This window comes from Phascolarctos cinereus, unplaced genomic scaffold (assembly GCF_003287225.1).
Source record: "Phascolarctos cinereus isolate Bilbo 61053 unplaced genomic scaffold, phaCin_HiC Scaffold_2;HRSCAF=192, whole genome shotgun sequence".
In the NCBI taxonomy this organism is placed as follows: domain Eukaryota; kingdom Metazoa; phylum Chordata; class Mammalia; order Diprotodontia; family Phascolarctidae; genus Phascolarctos; species Phascolarctos cinereus.
In genome coordinates this window covers 87,883,343-87,904,582 of record NW_027555625.1, presented here as the reverse complement: position 1 = coordinate 87,904,582, position 21,240 = coordinate 87,883,343, and the positions used below count along the sequence as shown (strand labels likewise).

General features: G+C 38.0%; 1 protein-coding gene across 5 annotated transcripts in view; it reads right to left on the bottom strand.

The window, feature by feature from the left end:
- The window catches only part of MTA3 (metastasis associated 1 family member 3), a 202,827-nt gene that overhangs the window by 75,871 nt on the left and 105,716 nt on the right, over window positions 1-21,240 (bottom strand). For all 5 annotated transcript variants that reach the window (XM_078149493.1, XM_078149495.1, XM_078149492.1 and 2 more), the window contains 2 exons: window positions 19,891-19,993; window positions 5,423-5,522 (listed from right to left, as the gene is read on the bottom strand). In XM_078149493.1, the coding sequence (XP_078005619.1) occupies window positions 5,423-5,522; window positions 19,891-19,993 (203 nt within the window). The remainder of the gene's footprint in view (window positions 1-5,422; window positions 5,523-19,890; window positions 19,994-21,240) is intronic.

Sequence of the window (21,240 nt, the reverse complement as noted above, 5' to 3'; positions counted from 1 at the left end):
GGTGCTTACAAACTCTGTGATCCTGTGATCTTCTGTGATCACCTCTATCTACCTCAGTTTCCTCAAAAGCAAAATGGGGATAATAACAGTACCTACTTCCCAGGGTTGACATGAGGTTCAAATGAGATATTATTTGTAAAGTACTCATTACAGTGCCTGGCACATAGATAAATGCTAGTTTAGTAGTAGTAGTAGTATGAGTCCTGCAGACTAACATGCATGCAAGGGGCCGCACATAATTCTGTAGGTCCTATTTCATAAGGTATAGATATGGATTTAGATTAGATCAAGAGAAAGAGTTGAGGATATAAGTGTCCTGGAAAGGGTCAGACTCTTTTTTCAAGGTACTGAATCAATTCCAAACATTGTTCTCCTAATTCTGAGATTCTGACCTATGTGGTCTGTTTATATAACACTACTGATAGCTACATACATTGATCAAGTCAAATGGCAACAGGAAGAATGGGACAATAGAAATTCAGTTGGATATAGAATCCATTTTCACTCAGTGGCACAGCATTTTATATATCCCACTTAGGCACCTTCAATAATTACATTAATTAATGAATCCACTCCTGTGTATAAAGAGATTCTGGGTGCCTATCAGAGTTTTTCATGATACTTGGCAGGTTTCAGTAAAGCAGAAAGCATTGTGTGAGTGATCCAGAGCTCCACAGACACCAAGACAAATGATGCTCACTGTGGATATGCATCCAAGAACACTTTTCTTGTACTAAACCATACAGCATGATTGATTTCTTCTCAAAATGATCTAGAAAGTGTTGAGTAGAAACACAGAAGGGGAAAAAAACAGGCTTAAGGCAGAAAACAAAATATTAGCATTTTACTAACAAGTAAAAAGAGTAGATTCTTTTCAATCCTATTTAATATAAAGGGGGAAAGCAGTATGGCATTTGCAGCTAGGAATCATTCCTCAGAGAATGAAAAACAAAAAGAGTATGTGGCCATCACAAATTAGAAACAAACAATGGAGGAAAAACATTAGAAAGTGGGAAACCCTATTGACAACAAGAGAAGAAATTGTGAAAGCAACATTCCAATAGGCACAGTTCTGTGAGAAGAAAGCAGTGCTGAGAAGTGTAATAAACTCTATGAAAAAAGATGTATGAACAAATTTAACTAAAGCCCTACTGAAATCTCTGTTATTATAACAAAGGCCCATGACTTTAAATGGTCACTGCTGCTCACTCCACTACTCCCTCAACCTCTTCAATGAAGTCCTAATGAGGTACAGATGCCTCCAACGGCAGAACTAACTTCCCTCCAGAAGCCCACTGACCTTCTTCTCCTCATGCCAATGCACTGCTCTCTTAGGCATCCTCAGAATTACAGCTCTGCTGGCCCTAAAATCTCATACCTTATATATATCATACAGTCTTCTCTAATTGGGGGTGAGAGAGAAGAAAAAGTGGTTCTTTTTGCAAAAACTATGGTAAATGGAAAATTTCTCCCTTTCTCACCCCAGAAGAAGCAGAAGTAATTGCTCCCTAAATATAAAGTTATTAAGGGAAGAGGTAAGGGAATGAGCATTTACATAGTGCTACCATGTGCCAGGCACTATGCTAAGTGCTCTTTATTGGTAGCAAAGTAGTATAAGATGATAGACTTGGTGGCTTGACAGGGAGCTTAACTATACTGGAAAAAAAATGTTTCTATGAGGAAATGAATTTTAAGTTACAAACTGATGAATTTTTAAAACCCAACGTGTTCATAAATCAGTGACTTACCAAAAGACACATTCACTTGAACTATCAGTGCTACAGTGAAAAGGATTAAATTTCTTCATATGGGGAGTAGCTCATAAAGAACTTTGTTTTGTTTCTTATTTAAGCCAAGAAAAGGACTAAAGAAAGGCTGACTGACATTCTATGATGTCTATCACAACTACTTTCAACTTATACAATATAGATGGATATCTATGTCAAATCTGAAGGTCTAGACACGCTATTTCTCTTTTGATATAGACAGTTCTCACTTTATGTAATTGGACCATTCCTTACATAATGTGAATTTGCCTGCAGATGTGTGGAAGGGAGGTAGGTAGGAAGGGAGGTAGGTAGGAAGGGAGGCAGGAAGGAGGCCAAGTGCCTGTGGAGGGAGGGGCCAGCATTCGGTTTAAGGAGACATGGGTGCCAGGGACAGACAAGTGAGAGCAGAAGGAGGCACAAACGGGGGTGGAGGCCAGCCACATGGTGGCCTGGCCACAGAGAAAGAACATTGGGGCAGGGCAGTCACATGGGGGCCACAGATATAGACAGGAGAGGACAATGCAGTCTGTCAGGGCTGGGGACAGACATCTTATCAAACACAAAGAGATGAAAGACAGACATATGAGGGTCAGACACATGGGCAGGTGGAAAGAGCAGGACAAAGGTCTCCTCTCTCAGCACTGGAGGTCTCAAGACAAGCCCCATCCTGAGGTGGCAGCAGTGGCTGTGGTCACTCCATGTGTCAGTTCTTCTGCTTTCACTTTGAAGAGTTTTTTTTGGGGGGGAGGCTGTGGAGCACTGAGCCAAAGGGCAGGAGAGGGGAGGGGGAGAAGGGGGGGAGAGGGGGAGAGGGGGAGAGAGAGAGAGAGAAAGTGAGAAAGTGAGAAAGTGAGAGAGAGAGAGAGAGAGAGAGAGAGAGAGAGAGAGAGAGAGAGAGAGAGAGAGAGAGAGAGAGAGAGAGCGCGCGTGAGCGAGCGCAATACTCTACAGTAAAGTTAACACAGGTGTGTTTTTGGAATGTGGATTTCAAAATTTTTTATGTAAAGCTGAATTTGTATAATGTGAATTTACATAAAGCGAAAACTATTTATATTTGTAACAGGATCTCTGAAATACTCAAACTAGAATCCTTTGAACTACAGATATATAAACATTTATCAAAGTTCAGATTCTTTCCCCAAAAAATTAAGATTTGCTTATTATTAAAATATCCATACACTTAATAAAATAGCATAAATGGTTCTTAATGACCTCAACTTTCATTTTTAAATACTTGTTCAAATTTATTAATAGATTCTCAGATTAAAAATACATAATAGTGGAAAATCAAGTCACTTTAGAGGCTTAACTTCTAGGAAATTTCACACTGTGAAATTTACCTTACAGTATCAGTTCTCACATCCAAGAGAAGTTATACCCAGTAAAAAGCATTTCAAATTGACACATATGAAAGAAATGAAATATATCACTTTATTTAATGCCAATGTGAATGAATGAAAATACACCATATATTTCAGTTATTTCATATATGTGTTTAAGTGTAAAGATACACACAAAAATAAATCAAGCAATTGCCATCTTTCTACTAGCAGACCCACAACAAAACAATTCCTTACTTGGACTGTCACAATTTACTTTTTTTTTTTCTCAGACACTGTATATCAGCACTCTGTTAAGTGCCAGGGACACAAAAAGAGGTAAAATACAGTCTCTGCCCTCAAGGAGCTTACAATCTAATGGGACAGACAACATGGAAACAAACATGTACAAACAAATACATACAGGATAAAACAGTAAATAATTAAGAAGTGAAGGCACTAGAATTAAGAGGGGTTGGGGAAGGTTTCCTGTAGGTGGGACTTTATTTGAGACTTAAAGGGAACCAGGGAGGAACAGAGGAGGGACAGAGTATTAGAGGAATGAGGACAGCCAGAGAGCTAAGAGACGGAGAATCTTGATCATGGAACAGCCAGGAGACCAAAAATGTTACTGGATTGAAGAGTATGAATTGAGGAATGAGGCGTAAAAAGACTGGAAAGGTAGGAGGGGGTTAAGTTATAAAGGGCTTTGAATGCCAAGCAGAGCACTTTGTATTTGCTTCTAGAGGCAACAGGAAGCCACTGGAGTTTACTAAGTTGGGGCAGGGTGGGGGAGTGACATACTAGGAACACCTCTTTGGTGGCTCAATGGAAAACAGATTGTAGTGGGGAGAAACTTGAGGCAAACAGAGCCATCAGTAGCTTATTACAATAATCAAGGTGTTAAGTGATGAGGGTCTGCACCAGAGTGGTGGCAGTGTCAGAGGAAGGAAAGAGATGTTGCAAAGGCCACGTTGATAGGCCCTGGCAACAGTTTGTATAAGGGGGTGGGGGGTGGGAAGTGTGAGAGATAGTGATGAATACAGGACAAATCCTGGGTTGCAAGCAGTTAGTGATTAGGAAACAGAAGCTCAGAAGAGACCAGGGCTGGTCATCTGGAGAGGCATGAGGTCATCAAGCAAAAGAGTATAAAGACAGCAGAGAAGAAGGTCAAGAACCTTGACAGAGCCTTGGGTTAAATCCACAGTTAATCTGAGCGAATTTCATAGAAATTCTTGGTAAATGGTCCTGAAATGCATTAAGAAGCAAAGCTACCTTAAAGACAGAAAAAAATATAAAAGCCGCTGAGTGCCAAGAATCTTAGAGGGCCATGGATCCTTAATTGCCCATGTAAGGATTTTTCTAAAAGTGTTAAGAAGTGAGTATATTGTATTTACAGAATAACAATCAGACCCAGAAGGTAATACTGGTTGCCTTATATCAGGTAAGACCACAATGACTACTACGTAAAACACCTGACACAGTTATTGGTATTAAAGAGTACAATGATTCAACATTATTATTATAGCCATTTATCAATTTTAAGTAGTTGTATCCAAATTTTTTTATCAACAAAAAAGGAGAATATTTTTAATAAGGTTTTCTTTATGTTATACAATGTCTATCTAATGTGCATGTATTTTCTTCCATGCATCCTAACAACTGGGGTCAAAATGCATTTAGTTTGCAGGTTCATTTCACCAGAGGTACAAATGATGTCATTCATAGTTACCTTTGTATCATTACAATTGGGAATGTAGATGTAGACAAATCAGCAATGTGATTATTTTCATATTTTAGGAAAGTAGGGCCATACTTCTATAATTCAAGAACATTCATTTAATTGGGAGTACTTCCTCATTTGGTATATGCAAATATTGGGATTGTTCAAAACTGTTACAATTCTCTACAATTTTTTTTAAAAGTAACTAGAAAAGTAATCTTTCAACATTAGTGTGACCATTAACTACAAGTACATTAATTTATCATTTTCTTATTAATAAGTATGACTGAATTAACTAATTCAAACTATAGTCACATTTCGCTGCTTTTAAGTAAGCTATGCTAATGTGTATTTTGCATTTGAATAACAAATGCTTTATTTTTGCAACAATTAGAAAAACTGGGAAGAAATCACATCAGAAAAACAACAAACTATCTGGTTCACTGATGCATCCAAAGAAACCATTACACATTCAATTAACACACTATATAACTTTTTCAATATAATACGTCAACATCAATGGCCTTTCATTTGGCGGACACTTTTATAAGATAAAAAAAAAATGAACTAAAGAAAGAAACACTGGAACAGTCTTCAAAAAAGGAGCTTACCAGAGTGATGTCTCGGGAAGCAGCAGCAGCACTCATGTGTAAACTGGGCTGTCTGACCGAACTACTGCAATCCAGGGCTCGAGCAAATGTTCCAACCGCACTAGGCAAACCAAAAAAGAAAGAAATACATCACAATTTTGGGTTTACTTCCTTTCTCCCCTTCTTGCTGCTACGATAATCTTCAGTAGATGATTAAGAAACATCAAACTATAAAGATGTGACAAAATATGGATGCTTCAAAAACTTTCATATTTTACAAATTTACCAAGGCAAAAATTCTCTCTACTTATAAGCCCATATCAGGTACTAATTATTATGATTAAGTGAATAAAAATAAGTCTGGATGCATAGGGGATAGAGTAACAAGAAGGAAGGGAGAAGACGGGAAAGGCAGTAAAGAGGGTAGCTCATGAAATTCTATCAAGTGCTCCTAACTTCAGCACTGTCTGCCATGAGGGTCAGGCAGAAGTGAATACATAGATTGAAATGCAAGAGGAAAAGGAGGCAGCACAGGTCCAAGCAGTCTGACTGCACTGACCAGAGACCACAGAAGCAGAGATGTAGAATTCCACACCTGGCTAACACCCTTAGACATGAGCTCCCTAAGACTATACCACTTCACCCACCTGTTCTAGAACTCTTTTATCTACTATCTAATATATGACTATTCCTACTATTTGAGTTCTCCAACACAGTACATTCTGTCTTTTAATTCAAGGTCTCTCTATCTTAAAAACAATTCACTTAGTTATGCACCATATACTCCCTGGATATTCTAGACTGACTTTTTGTGTATGTGGTTGTATGTAGCACTTGCATATTAAATCTCCTCTTTTAATTAGGGGGGGAAAAAAACAACTCCATGGAGTAAACTAAACTCTATGTATATTAGTAAGCATTCAGGAAGTTAATCAGTCAATAAACATTTATTAAACACCTACTATGTGCCAGGCCCTGTGCTAAGCATTGCAGACACAAATAAAGGAAAAAAGACAGTTCCTTTTCTCAAGGAGCATCCAATACAATCAGAGAAACAACATGTAAACAACTATGTATAGGATAAATCTAAAATAACCCGCAGAGGGAGGGCACTAAAATTAAAGAGGATCAGGAAAAGCTTCCTGTAGAAGTTGGAATTTTAGGTGGAACTTGAGGAAAGCCAGGGAAGCCAAGAGGTGGAGATGAGGAGAGAGAGCATTCCAAATATGGGAGACAGCTAGTAAAAATGTCTGGAGTTGGGAGAAGGGATACCTTGTTCAAGGAACAGCAACCAGGCCAGTGTCACTGGACTACAAGGTACATAGCAGGGTGGAAGTTGTAACAAGACTGGAAAGAAAGAGGAGGGCAGGTTATAGAGCCAGGAGAAAAGGAGTGATTTTTGATTAGACCAAAACTCCACATGTTGAACCCAATATTTCTATTTACTTTTATACTTAGTTTAGAAATTTGTTTACATGGAAAGAATGTTGACTCAGTACATGAAATCATAAACACAAAAATAACAGGCTCTCGCTGTCTATGTTTGTTATATACTTCAAAGTTTTGTCTGGGCCCCTCTTCTTTTGTCACTCTGCATTTAATATCAATTATCTTATTAGGTTCAAATGGATGAAACTATCCTCTATGAAGATGAATCCCAGATCTATATATTTAGTCCAAATCATTCTCCTTAGCTCTAGCTCTAGAAGGGTGGACATCTCCATCTGCATGAAATGGAATAGAATAGAAAAGCATTTACTAAGCACTTTCTATGCACCAAGAATTAAGATAAGGGCTGTGGATACAACCAGAAAAGCAAGGGAAAACATCCTCTCAAGGAGTTTACATTAAAATTAGGGGAGACAGCATAGATAGCAGGGTTTTTAACAGGATAGATGAATAGTCTTCCTTAAGAAGCAATAACAAAGCCCAGGAGTCCTGAGGGTACAATGATGATGCCTAGAGGGTATAGAGACAGGCCTCCTTGGTCCAACATCTTTATACAAGGACCAGAGACAGTGACTCCTGCTCATCTAAGCAAGATAAACCACCAAGTCCTGACCAACAACTGATGGGAAAGGGGGTAGTGGGTCCAAGGATAAGTAAGAGTGGAATAGAATTCTGGGGTTAATTACTGCACAGATGAAGATAAGGGAAAGTTAGCATCCAACTAGGATGAGATTTCCAACCCCTGATCAGAGCTGGACAAGGGGTCTAAAATGGGGGAAGTGAAAGTCTCCATAGATATCTTAAACTCAGATGTGAAAACAAGTCTCATTATCTCTCACCTTTCTAATAATACATGTAAAACTTCCATGTCAAGTCTCACTAGGGAAATTAGTCCATAGTTTTTTTTCCCTCTGTTTTGACTCTCCCTAGTATAGAAATTAAATTAGTAGATACTAATCATATCAAGGAAAAGTTCACTTATTCCTATATTTCCTAGTATGTTTCTTTTTTTAAATAGGCACAAGTACAGTACCTTCTCAAAAGCTTTTTTCTGCATTTATTGGTATAATCACATCATTTTTGTTGCTTTTTGAATATAGTTTATCATATGGATAGTTGTCTTAATATTGAATGACCTTGCATTTCTAGAATAAATTCAACCTAGTGTTAGTGTAATCTTTTATATGTTGTTATGGTGTCTTCTCATTATCTTTCCCTCTGAAACCCAACCTTCTTCCAAACTACCCTATTTCTATCAAGGGCAATGCTATCCTTTCAGGTTTGCCATCTCAGAATCATATTCAGCTCTTTTTACTCCCTCATTTCACTCTCTATCCAAAAGGCTGCTCTCGTCAATCCTAAATCTACAACATCTTCTGCATTTGTCCCTTTGCTCCAGTCACACTGTCACTACCTGAGTTTAGACTTTCATCCCTGTTCTCTCAGAATACTGCAAATTGTACCTCTAATTTGCAGGATTAAAAACAAACAAAAAAACCCCACCAAATTGGAATCCTTGCTTCTGGCCTTCCTATCTATAATCTATCATCCACATAGCCACCATACTGATATTCCTAAGGCATAACTATAAACATGTTACTTACTGCCCAGCTCTAGACACATTAGTAGCCTTCTAGGATAAAATGCAAACTCCACTATTTGGCACATAATGCTTTTTGTTATCTGGCTCCAATTTACTTGCCTTGATTAATTTTCACATTACTGGCCCTCACATATCTGTTCCAGCTAAACTGGTCTACCTGCTGTTGCCCTTCCATAACATTTGATCATTTGTCTAGAAGGTCTTTATAAAATAATACTTTATTTTAACTTAAATATAAAAAATGAATGTCCACATACAAAAAACAGAAAAAGCAAACTGTAAATGAAAACATGAATCTGTACTGTACACAGCTTTTTAAAGTATATATTAAATTTAACACAGTAGTACCAACACCACCCTTGCTTATCTGTTTCGCCTTGTGAAATTCCTTCTGCTCTCTTCAATATATTTTAAAAATATTTCACTGGCAGCTTTTTCTTTTCTTCCACTTTTGGTAAAAAAAAACAGCAAAAACCTGTTCTTGTAATGAGCAGGTATATTCAAGAAGAAACAAACTCATGTTGCATTCGTCGTGTCTAAAAAATGTATGTCTCATTTTGGACCTATAGGCTGTCATCACCTGAAGAATGTTTCATCATTACTCTTCTAGAGTTATGATATAGTAATAACATAATGATCAAAGTGCAAAGCTGTTTTCTTGATAACATTACAACTATTGTATTAAAATACTTCTAGATTTGCTCACTGCATTGTATATCAGTTTGCATAAATAAGTCTTCCCAGGTTTCCTCTAAATCCATTCCTTTTTTTATTGTCTTATTGATGCAATAATACTCCATTAAACTCATGCACCATAATTTATTCAGTAATTTCTCATAGAATAGGCACACCCTTTGTATTTCTTTGAAATAACAAAAAAAAATACAGCTATAAATACCTTTATATATGTAGGAGTCCTTTCTGTTTTTCTTTGATTTCTTTGGAAGCATATGCCTCATAGTGGTATCCCTGAGTCAAAATGAATGCATAATCTACTGGCTTCTTGTTGTCATTCAGTTGTTTTTTAGTGATGTCCGACTCTTCATGATCCTATTTGGGGTTTTCTTGGGCAAAGACCTTGGAGTGATTTGCCATTTCCTTCTTAAGCCCATTTTACAGATGAGGAAACTGAGGAAAACAGGGTTCAGTGACTTGCCCATGTCAAATAGCTAGTAAGTACCTAAGGCCCGATTTGAACTCAGGAAGATGCATCTTCTTGACTCCAGGCCCGACACTCTATCCACTGTGCCACCTAGCTGCCTCTAGTGACTTAAGGAGAGCTCCAAACTGCTTTCCAAAATGGCTGGACCAATTCACTGCTCCACCAACAATGCATTAGTATTCTGTCCTCTAACAGCCCCACTGTCATTTTCAACAATCTGTTAAATGTGATGTAGGATCTCAGAGCTCTTTCAACTCTCATGTTTCTAATTCATAGCAATTTCAATCATTTTTCCACACCGTTGTTCATAGCTTGCCTTTCTTCTTTTGAAAACTGCTTATTTATATTCACTGATCATTTATCTACTGAGGAATTGCTCTTATTCTGACATATTTGTATTATTTGCCCATACATTTTGGCATATTAAACTTTTATCAGAGAAATTGGCTGAATTTTTTTTTGCCAATTATACATCTCCCTTCTAATTCTGATTTCATCAACTACTTGTGCAAAACTTCAATTTTATATAATCAAAATTGTGCATTTTTTTCCTGTGATGTAATCTATTTGAATTAGGTCAAGAAATCTTCCTTTATCCATAGTTCTGAGAGCAATCTCCTTCCTGTTTCCCCACCTGGTTTATGATAAGATCTTTGAGTTTTTCTAAAATAGTGAGTCCTTACTCCAATAAACAAAATCCTTGAATTTAATCAAGCACTATGGTATTATATCCTAATGTTTCTGGGTCTTCTTTACCAAATCTGTTCCACTGATAAACTTTTCTGTTTCTCTAATACCATCCAATATTTGATTAATATTGCTTTGTAGCATAATTCAAGATCTGATACTGCTAAGGCTTTTCTCTCTCTTTTTTTCCCATAATATTCCTTGAGATTGTTCCTCCAGATAAATGTAGTTAATATTCTGTCTAGTTCTATAAAGGAAACTTTAATCATCTGATTAGTATTGGAAATGAATGAGTAAATTAACAAGCAGCACTCTAAGCATAAACCAACCATTAGCAATTCATATCTAATTATTTAAGCCTTTATTTTTGTAAAAAGTATTTTGCAAGTGTATTGATGTAATTCACATCTATATCTTAATAAAAGACTTTCTAGAGATTTTATGCACATTTTGTGTTTTGAATAGAATTTTTTTTATCCTTTCCTAATATATTCTGTTGGTAACATATAGAAAGGCTGATTAATTAGTGTGAGTTTATTTTATATCCTGCTATTTTCCCCCCTATGGTTTAATATCAGTCTTTAATCCTGAGATACTGCACATTAACAAGTCATATGCTTGGCCTCATGTCTGCATCAGCAATTTTACAATTAAATCTATAGGCCTGAGCACTAGACCCATTTCCAGGGAACGGACAAAGTTATTAAAAAAAATTTTTTCATTTTAATTACAATATGGTCCCATAAAAAAGCATCAATTGTAATGAATTCTTTTTAAAGACACAAAAAAATTTATACAAAAAATTATTTACAGAGTTCCATGGTGCTCCTATATCAGAAGCAAAGACCCTTTTATGAAAAGGGATTACAAGTAGGGCTGCACTAAACTCTAAAGGACTGGATCCCTCTGAGAGAATTCCAAGTCCATTTGTTCAGATTAGGTCAGGAGTTGAGGAATTCACAAAGTTAATGCTAAATCCTGCACATCTCAGAAGGTGGGCCAAAAAGAGGGACAAAACAATAATGGACCTCAGCCTATGAATGCTCATGACTATAAAGAATTTTAGAATGTCCCGACGGTTGCCCAAGCCAAGACTTCCATTTTCTCCCTTTCTCTTGGCTTTTGGACACCAACAAGTCAATTCAAAAGGTAAGTTGCAAACTCTCAATATGAGATAGCAAGAGAAGATATAATTATTTTTGGAAGCAAAAATGAGACATGTGAGAACAAAAGTAGAAAAAAAATACATATCAGGAACTACAACGAAAACAAGTAAAGATGATCTTACAAATAGGATTGTACCACAGAAAAACATCAACTAACACTAAAAGCCAAAACAGCTGAAGAACAGAGTCCAATTGTGTCTAAATCTTTCCAAATAATGTTGGGAGCACGTATGTGGGGGAAGTTGATATAAGTCAGGTTCTAACCTGGAGACAGAAAATTTGCATTATTCCTGAGAAAAAGTGGTAGGAGGCTAGTTGATATTGGTGATGGGGTGCTCAGGCCCCAGACCTAAGATCACATCTCTGGAAGCCTCCCAATTTCTCAGCATGAGAAAATCGTCTCTTGTTGCAGAACATATTCTCTTATCAGAACAGACAAAGGGGTGCCTGGCCCAAGGATTTTTTTCCCTGGCTGGTACAAGGACTCTCCCTCACATCAGATCTCCAAGGTCCATGCCTCAGACAACTTCCTAAATGTCTGGTATATTCTCTACACTTTCCCAACCATAGCTCCCAGACATGGCCCCCTTGCATTACCTAATTAGCATTCTTAACATTCTTTTCCCTGCCCCTTTTCTATATAAGCTTTAAATTTACCCCCCATTAAGTTGCAAGTTCCCCAAAGGAATTTAGCCTGCTACTACTGATGTCACAATAAACTACCATTTGACTGAAAGACGGATTGAGTGTGTAAATTCGTTCCAGACAACACCACCTTGGCATTTTGGGGGTCCAAGCACCCCCAAATGCATCACTGGTACCATTTAAAGAGGGTCAAATGCCTTGGAATGTTTTTGTGCTACCCCATCACCTGTGAATCCATTATTTGAAAAATCACTGAGGCCTAACACAAGATTTTTAAAAATTATAATGCATTTTCTGGAAATATTCAGCAATATGAAAACCTTCTGGTATAAAACTGCATACCCTTTGATCCAGCAATACCACTCCTAGGTCTATATCCCAAAGTAATTTTATAAGAGGTAGGGAGGGACCTATTTGTACAAAAATATTTATAGCAGCTTTTTCCGTGGTGGCAAAAAATTGGAAACTAAGGGGATGCCCATCAATTGGGGAATGGCTGAACAAGCTGTGGTATATGACTGTGATGGAATATTACTGCACTATAAGAAATGATGAGCAGGTAGATTTCAGAAAAAACCTGGAAAGATTTATATGAACTGATGCAAAGTGAAATCAGCACACAGTAACAGCAATATTATATGATAATCAACTGCGAGTGACTCTCCAGGTTCCAAGTCACTTGTGGAGATTTTTTTTGTAATGTTGCTCAAATCTGCTTCCTAAGGCCGTCTTCTCAACCTTCCTAATCATTTACGTCTACCGGTAGTGTTTCCAGAAGACAACTTCTGAGCAGTTCTTGGTATTTCCTTTTAATACTGGAGTACTAGTCGTTCCAAGTAGCTCTCACAGAGGTGATCTTACCAGGGTTGAAAACTCAAGAGTCTGGAAAGGTCTCACAAACAAAGAGATTTCCCAAAGTAATAAGCTTAACTTTGACAAACTAGAGCATATCCATTTGAAAATGAAAGGCAGCCTGTTCTCAGAAAGGCATTCTGTCTCTGTAGACTTCTCAATTTAAAGTACAACAATGCTAGATTGTAACTTTATTGGTTCTCCCAGCTCCTCTTCTCTAAGAGTTCCTGAATTGGTGAAGCTCACCCTGGAACTTCCTGAAGATAAGACTCTTGAGAGTCTAAGCCTGCAATTTCTTCATGGTCATCAAAATCATAGTGAGAATCTTCAGTTCTTGCTAGCTCCTGCTCAAATAAGCCACCATAGGACACAGAAAGGTAAAAGGCAATTTATTATCCATTCAAGAGCGTGATGCACACAGTCTGTAGGAGATGGATATTGTTAATAAATGTTTAATATGAAACAGTCTTGCATTTCATGTTGCGCCTAATACCCAGCCACTTGAAGCACAAATTTTTTTTTAGTCATGTCAAACTAACTCAGTTAAGTATTTGCTGAATATTTATTTTATAACCTAGAATATTGCTAGGCATGGTAAAAGAAAGAAAAGAATCAGAAAACTTCTCCCCTTGAGGAACAATTTTTTTTGAATATTTTTGGGGAACGGGTTGAGGGAGGGAGCTTCTCCAGAACAAATATAAATCAAACAATGAGAGAATATATGCTAAATTGTGTATTTCAATCCAAATGCACTGAGAATACAGCTGAAGGAGTAGAATAAAACAGAATTTATTAAATAGGCTTCACAAACTGAACTTTTTTTGAAAAAAAAAATTTTTCCCCAACAACTGACATATTATGCTGTTTCTACCTACACAGTTGTATCTCACATCCTTCATCTTCTCACTATTCACAGTCTACACCCCTTAATTCTGGCTCTCATCACCTTTTGCCAACACTATTGCAATAGCCTATCTGATCTCCCTTCATCAGTTCCCTCTCTACTCCCATACATCCTCCACACAGCTGGAAGAAAGACGTTGCTCAAGTAAAAGTCTAGCGATGTCATACCCCTACTCTATAAATGAGTCTTTCCCTCCTGCTCCAAAAATTAAACATAAATTCCTGTTTGGCTTTTAAAGCCCTTTTCAACCTGGCCCCACCCCATTTTCCAATCTCATGATATATTACTTTTTTTAATTAATTTTTTTATTGTTCTTGTGATCTTTTTTCCTTTTTTAAAAAATTTATTTTTAGTTTTCAACATTTACTTCCACAAGATTTTGAGTTCCAAATTTTCACCCCATCTCACCCCTCCCTCTCCCCAAGATGGCATGCATTCTGAATATTCCTTCCCCTCGTCTGCCCTCCCTTCCATCTCTCCCTACCTTCTCTTATCCCCTTCCCCTTCCACTTTCCTGTACGGCAGAATAGATTTCTGTACCCCATTTCCTGTATTTCTTATTTCCCAGTTGTATGTGAAAACATTTTTTTTAAACACGTGTTTTTAAAACTTTGGGTTCCAGGGGCAGCTAAGTGGTGCAGTGGATACAGCACCAGCCCTAGATTCAGGAGGACCTGAGTTCAAATCCAGCCTCAGACACATAACACTTACTAGCTGTGTGACCCTGGGCAAGTCACTTAACCCCATTGCCTAGCCAAAAAATAAAATAAAATAAAACTTTGGGTTCCAAATTTTCTCCCTTCCTCCCTCCCCACCCACCCTCATTGAAAAGGCAAGCAACTCAATATAGGTTATACATGTGCAGTTATGCAAAACACTTCCATAGTAGTCATGTTGTGAAAAACTAACTCCATTTCCCTTAATCCTATCCCCCCCCTCCCATTTATTCTATTCTTTCTTTTGACCCTGTCCCTCTTCAGAAGTGTTTGTTTCTGATTACCCCCTTTCCCAATCTGCCCTCCTCTCTATTATTCCCCTGCTCTCTTGTCCCCTTCTCCCCATATTTTCCTGTAGGGTAAGACAGATTTTGAAAAAAAAATTGAGTGTGTATATTATACCCTCCTTAAGTCAAATCCTATGAGAATAAGATTCACTCATTCCTTCTCACCTTCCCCTGTTTCCCCTCCACTATAAGAGCCTTTTCTTTTGTTTTTTTGTGAGATAATTTACACCATTCTGCCTCTCCCTTTCTCCTCCCAGTATAACCCTCTCTAACCCCTTAATTTTATTCTCCAGATATGACCCCTTCATCTTCAACTCACCCTGTGCCCTCTATCTATCTATCTATACATACATACAATTTTTTTCCTTCAACTACCCTAATACTGACAAAGTTCTCATGAGTTACAAATATCATCTTTCCATGCAGGAATGTAAGCAGTTCAATCTTAATAAGTCTCTTATGATTTCTCTTTCCTGTTTACCTCTTCATGTTCCACTTGAGTCCTGTATTTGAAAGTCAAATTTTCTGTTTAGCTCTGGTCTTTTCATCAGGAATGCTTGAAAGTCCTCTATTTCACTGAATGACCATTTTTTCCCCTGAAGGATTATACTCAGTTTTGCTGGGTAGGTGATTCTTGGTTGTAATCCTATCTCCTTTGCCCTCTGGAATATTATATTCCATGCCCTGCAGTACCTTAATGTAGAAGCTGCTAAATCTTGTGTTATCCTGATTGTGTTTCCACAGTACTTGAATTGTTTCCTTCTGGCAGCTTGTAATATTTTCTCCTTGACCTGGGAACTCTGGAATTTGGCTACAATATTCCTAGGAGTTTTCCTTTGGGGATCTCTTTCAGGAGGAGATCAGTGAATTCTTTCAATTTCTATTTTGCCCTCTGGTTCTAATATATCAGGGCAGTTTTCCTTGATAATTTCTTGAAAGATGATGTCTAGGCTCTTTTTTGATCATGGCTTTCAGATAGTCCAATAATTTTTAAATTCTCTCTCCTGGATCTATTTTCCAGGTCAGTTGTTTTTCCAATGAGATATTTCACATTGTTTTCTAATTTTTCATTCTTTTGGATTTGTTTTACAGTGTCTTGATTTCTCATAAAGTCACTAGCTTCCAATTGCTCTATTCTAATTTTTAAGGAAGTATTTTCTTCAGTAAGCTTTTGGACTTCCTTTTCCATTTGGCCAATTTTGCTTTTTAGGGCATTCTTTTCCTCATTGGCTTTTTGGACCTCTTTTGCCATTTGGGTTAGGCTATTTTTTAAGGTGTTATTTTCTTCAGTATTTTTTTGGGTCTCCTTTAGCAAGCTGTTGACTTGTTTCTCATGATTTTCTTGCATCACTCTCATTTCTCTTCCCAGTTTTTCCTCTACTTCTTTACTTGCTTCTCAAAATCCTTTTGAGCTTTCCAAGGCCTGGGACTGATTCATATTTTTCTTGGAGGCTTTGGATGTAGGAGCTTTGACTTTGTTGTCTTCTTCTGGTTGTGTTTGATCTTCTTTGTTACCAAAAAAGATTATAGTCTGACTCTTTTTTCGGTTGCTCATGATCCCAGCCAATTACTTGAGTTTAAACTCTTTGTTAAGGTAGAGTCTGCTTCCAATGTGGAGAATGTACTGCCCCAAGCTTTGGGGATTTGTACAGCTGTTTTCAGAGATACTTCCAGGGACTTGTAAATTTTCAGTTCCTCCAAGGTGGTATGATCAAGTGTGAGGTGTTTACTCCTTTCCTGGCCTGTGCTCTGGTCTATGAGTGTCCACAAGCACTCTTTTCCATCTTGGAACTGTGAGGAGGATTTTATCTGTACCACCACTACAAGCTCCAACACACCAGCACTCTTCCTCACCCTAGGACCACCACCCAGAACTGTGACCCGGATCCAAGCATGGGCAAAGCAAGAGAATCCTGCACCAGCAGAGAGATTCCTACAATCTCCCTCTGATCTGCCACACAATTCCCACTCAGTCTGTGGGCCAGAAGCTCAGGAGGCAGCAGCCACCCTGGGGCCGCACTTGAGAACTGGGGCTGAGACCTAGCTTCTCTCTCACTGCAGAAACAGACTTTTCCCACTGACCTTCTAAGTTGTCTTTGGCATTCATGGGTTGAGAGGTCTGGAAACTGCCACAGCTGCCCGAGACTCAGTCCTCTGAGGCCTGCTCCAGGTTCACTGCGGCCTGTGCGCTGAACTGCACTCTTCTACCAGCCTGGTGCAATATACCTTTCTGATCAACTATCCAGGTTGTCTTGGGCTGGAAATTTGTTTCACTTCGCCTTTTTGTGGGTTCTGCTGCTTTAGAATTTGTTTAGAGTCATTTTTATGGGTATTGGAGGGGTTTGGGGGAGAGCTCAAGTAAGACACTGCTTTCACTCCACCATCTTGGCTCCGCCCCCTCATGATATATTACTACTCTTCATGTACTATATGGTTAGCCAAACCAGTCTTGCTGATATTCCTTAGACACTATACCCCATCACCTATCTCCCCACCTTTATATGACCATATCCCATTCCTAGAATAATCTACCTCCTTACCTCAGTCTGACAGAAGTTTCACTTCCTTGAAGACTCAGATCAAGTACCACATTCTCCACAAAACCTTTCCTGAGCTTACAACTCATATTTTAGCATTTATATAATACTCTAAGATTTGCAAAGCACTTGACAAATATGATCTCATTTGATCCTCACAGCAACCCAGTAAGGTAGGTGCTATTATTGTCCCCATTTTATAAATGGGAAAATTGAGGCAAACAGAGGTTAAGTGACTTGCCCGAGGTTCCATAGTTAGTAAATGTCCATGGCTAGATTAGAAGGTCAGGGCTTCCTGACATTAGGTCTAACAGTCTATCCACTACACCACCTCAGTGCCTCAATTCCTAGGGCTCTCAAGCAGCTACCATGTACCCTTCCTAAACCCTCCCTTGTTTTCTTAGCATGACTAAAGAGATATACAGTCTTTATAATTGAAGGACAGACTGACATTTCCTATTTATGCCTAACTTTCTTATGTTTTTAGCAAATAAAATCACTTAATTGAGAAGCATTAACTGTCTACTGTATTGTCTCAGTTATGCCAAGAAAACAAGGGAAGGTTTAGGAAGAGAATACAGAAGCTGCCTGAAAGCAAAAACTGTCCTTCTATTTGTGTGCCTAGCATTTAGCACAGTGCTTTATACTTGATAAGCAGCAGAATAAATGCTTTTACATTCATTTATTTATTCACATAGAGAAGTTAAGACCCTCAACTCAGGATAAAGATATCCTTTAAAAGACAGAACATCTTCCTGCCACAGAATAAAGAGTACTAGCTCTGAAATAAGAGGATCTGAGTTCAAATTCCATCTCACATACAATACTTGGGTGATGCCATCATCATCATCATCATCATCATCATCATCATCATCATCATCATCATCATCATCATCATCATCATCATCCCTGGAAGCTATGTCTCTTTTAGTGCAGCCCAAGATTGTATTACATCTTTTAACTGCCACATCACACTGCTATCTCATACTCCACCAGAACTCACCTATCTTTTTCAGATAAACAACTGTGTAATCACACTTCCTCCATTTTTGACTTGGGGAATTATTTTTAGAATCCAAGAGCCATTTACATATCACTACTGAATTTCAGAGGCAGCTAGGTGGCATAGTAGACAGAGCGCCAAGCCTAGAGTCAGGAAGATCTGAATTCAAATCCATCCTCAGACACTTACTAGCTGTGTGACCCTGAGCAAGTCACTTAACCCTATTTGCCTCAGACCCTCATCTGTAAAATGAGCTGGGAAAGGAAATGGCAAACCCCTTTGTTATCTTTGCCAAGAAAACCCCTGAAGAGTCAGAAATTATTGAAGGACTAAATTTCATCTTATTAGATTCAGTCTAATAGTCTTGATTGTACAGATCTTGATCCTTGATTCTGTCATCTAGTGTGTTAGCTATCCTTCTAAGTTTGGGGCTTTTTAAAAATCATCTCCAAATGTGTATGTGGTATCCAATATCTGTGCCTTTATTCAAGGCACTGATAAAAATATAACACAGACTAGCATGTATACCTGGGACAATCCACTGAGATGCCTTCCCATGCCGACATTGTACCATCACAATTACTCTTTGGTCTGGCCATTTGTAAAATTTCTGAATCTATCTAATTATATTATAATCTGGTCTACATATGTCGATCTTCTCCATAATAACAACATGAGATACTTGATTATAAATGCTTCACTAAAAATCTAGGTTAAACTATATTTATAGCACTCTTTTTGTTTACTAGTTTAGTAGCCCTTTCAAAAAAGGAAATAAGGTTAGTCTAGCATCATTTGCTCTTGATAAAGCGACACTGGCCCTTTGTAATCATTGCTTCCCTTATTAGATGTTCATCAACCACCTCTTTTAATGATTCACTCTAGAATTATCCCAGTAAGTGAAGCCTAGTTTACTGCCCTAGAATTTGCAGGATTTGTTCTCTTCCCCTTTTTAAACACCAGCACCACATTTGCCTTTATCCAATCTTATAGCACCTGTTCCCTTTCCAAGATCTTTCAGATATCACTCACAGGGGCTCAGCCAGCACATCTGCCAGTACCCAGAATGTAATTCACCTTACCCAAGTGACTTGAATTCACCAAGGGCAGCTAGATGTTCTTTCATTATCTCCTTACTTATTCTTGGGTATCAACTCCCTGTCAGTCTTTTTTGTTTTGTTATTTCTGGAGAAATGTCATTTTCTTTAGCAAAGAAAACAGAAGCAAACCAAGAATTAAGCAGCACTGACTTCTTTCTGTTGTCGGGTACCACTTCTCTATTCACCTGAAAATACCCTTTCCTCCTCTTTCTATTGAGGGAAAAGAGAAAGTGAGAAAGAGAGAGTAAGGGAGTCAGAGAGAGACAAAGACAGAAAGAAGAAAGACAATTCTAAAACTTCAACTTTTCTGGGTAACTGAAAAACACGGAACACTTTGAGTACTTTTTCAAAGAGAACTTATTCTTTAATTGACCTTACCGGGCTACAACTAAAAATTGGTCAATCTGTCGATCAGTAAGAGGGCTGTTTGGGTCCCAAACTTTAACCTCCAGTTTTGATTGTTCTCTGCCATCTGCTTCTCCTGTACAAAGGTAAAGGGTTTATAGAAGTCTGATTATTTGCAAGACATTATCTTTGAATATTTTTTTTAAAAAGACATGCTCTCTAAAAAATTTTCTAGAACAGTATTACCAAATTACTAAATTTTATACTATAATTTTAAGTTTTTCTATCATAGTAATTTAATTCTTCTTAATACATTGTTGAGGACAGTTTTAATTCATTAATATATTCATTCATCATTTATTATATACAAATGTAATTACATATTATATGTAAGCAAACACATATAACATATACTCTTTCCCCTCAAAGCTACTTTAATCTCTTAAAACAAATGTTTTTCCCCCACTTTTATCTGAAGCCAAAGGAAGAGTAGTGAGCGTGCTCCTGCCACTAGACTCATGACAGTGACAGGACATAGGAAGTGGTCAAGAGGAGAGCAGAGGAAGAATAATAAATACAGTATTTATTAAGTACCTGCTATTTGCTAGGCAGAACACCAGACACTGGAGATAAAAATACAAAAAGCAGAGTCCTTGTGTTCAGTGAGTTGCCATTCCACCAGAGGGATACAACATATTCATAGATAAGTAAATACAACTCCTTGGGGAACTAATTCAATTCTATACTATCCCCTAATACAGTATCCCTTGCTACATTATCACTGACCACTCCTTATCAAACTCAAACCCTGGATTACTCCCACCATCTGATGTTTTCTCTCCCGTTTACGTGCTGAAGTAAAAAGGAACTAAAGGAAATCATGAAACCGTGGTGACTGTCTGCTACAAATTTATGTAATCTAATCTCAATGGGGCCATCACTACAGCAAGGAAATCATTCTGATCCTCCCTAATTGATGCACTACCACCACACTCCGGCTGTTTCAAACCACCCAAATTGGCCCACTAAGCATAGATATATCCCAAATCTCTTAAGCCCTCTTCTCTGTTCCCTGTATACTATCTCACTGGGTGATCTCATCGGTTCCCATGGATTCTATTATCTTTAGGCTGATGATTCCCAGATCTATTTATCTAGCTATAGACTTTTTCCTGAGCTCTAACCCCACATTACCAATTCTCTATGTTAGAAATTTCAGACTGGAAGTCTTAAACTCAAGATGCCTAAAACACTATTCCACATCATGATCTTGTCCTCAAACCCTCTCCCCAACTTCCCCACAACTTAAAGATCACCACCACTCTTCCAGTCACTCAGGCTCACAGTCTGAATGTCATCCTCAACTCCTTTGTCTTGCTCACC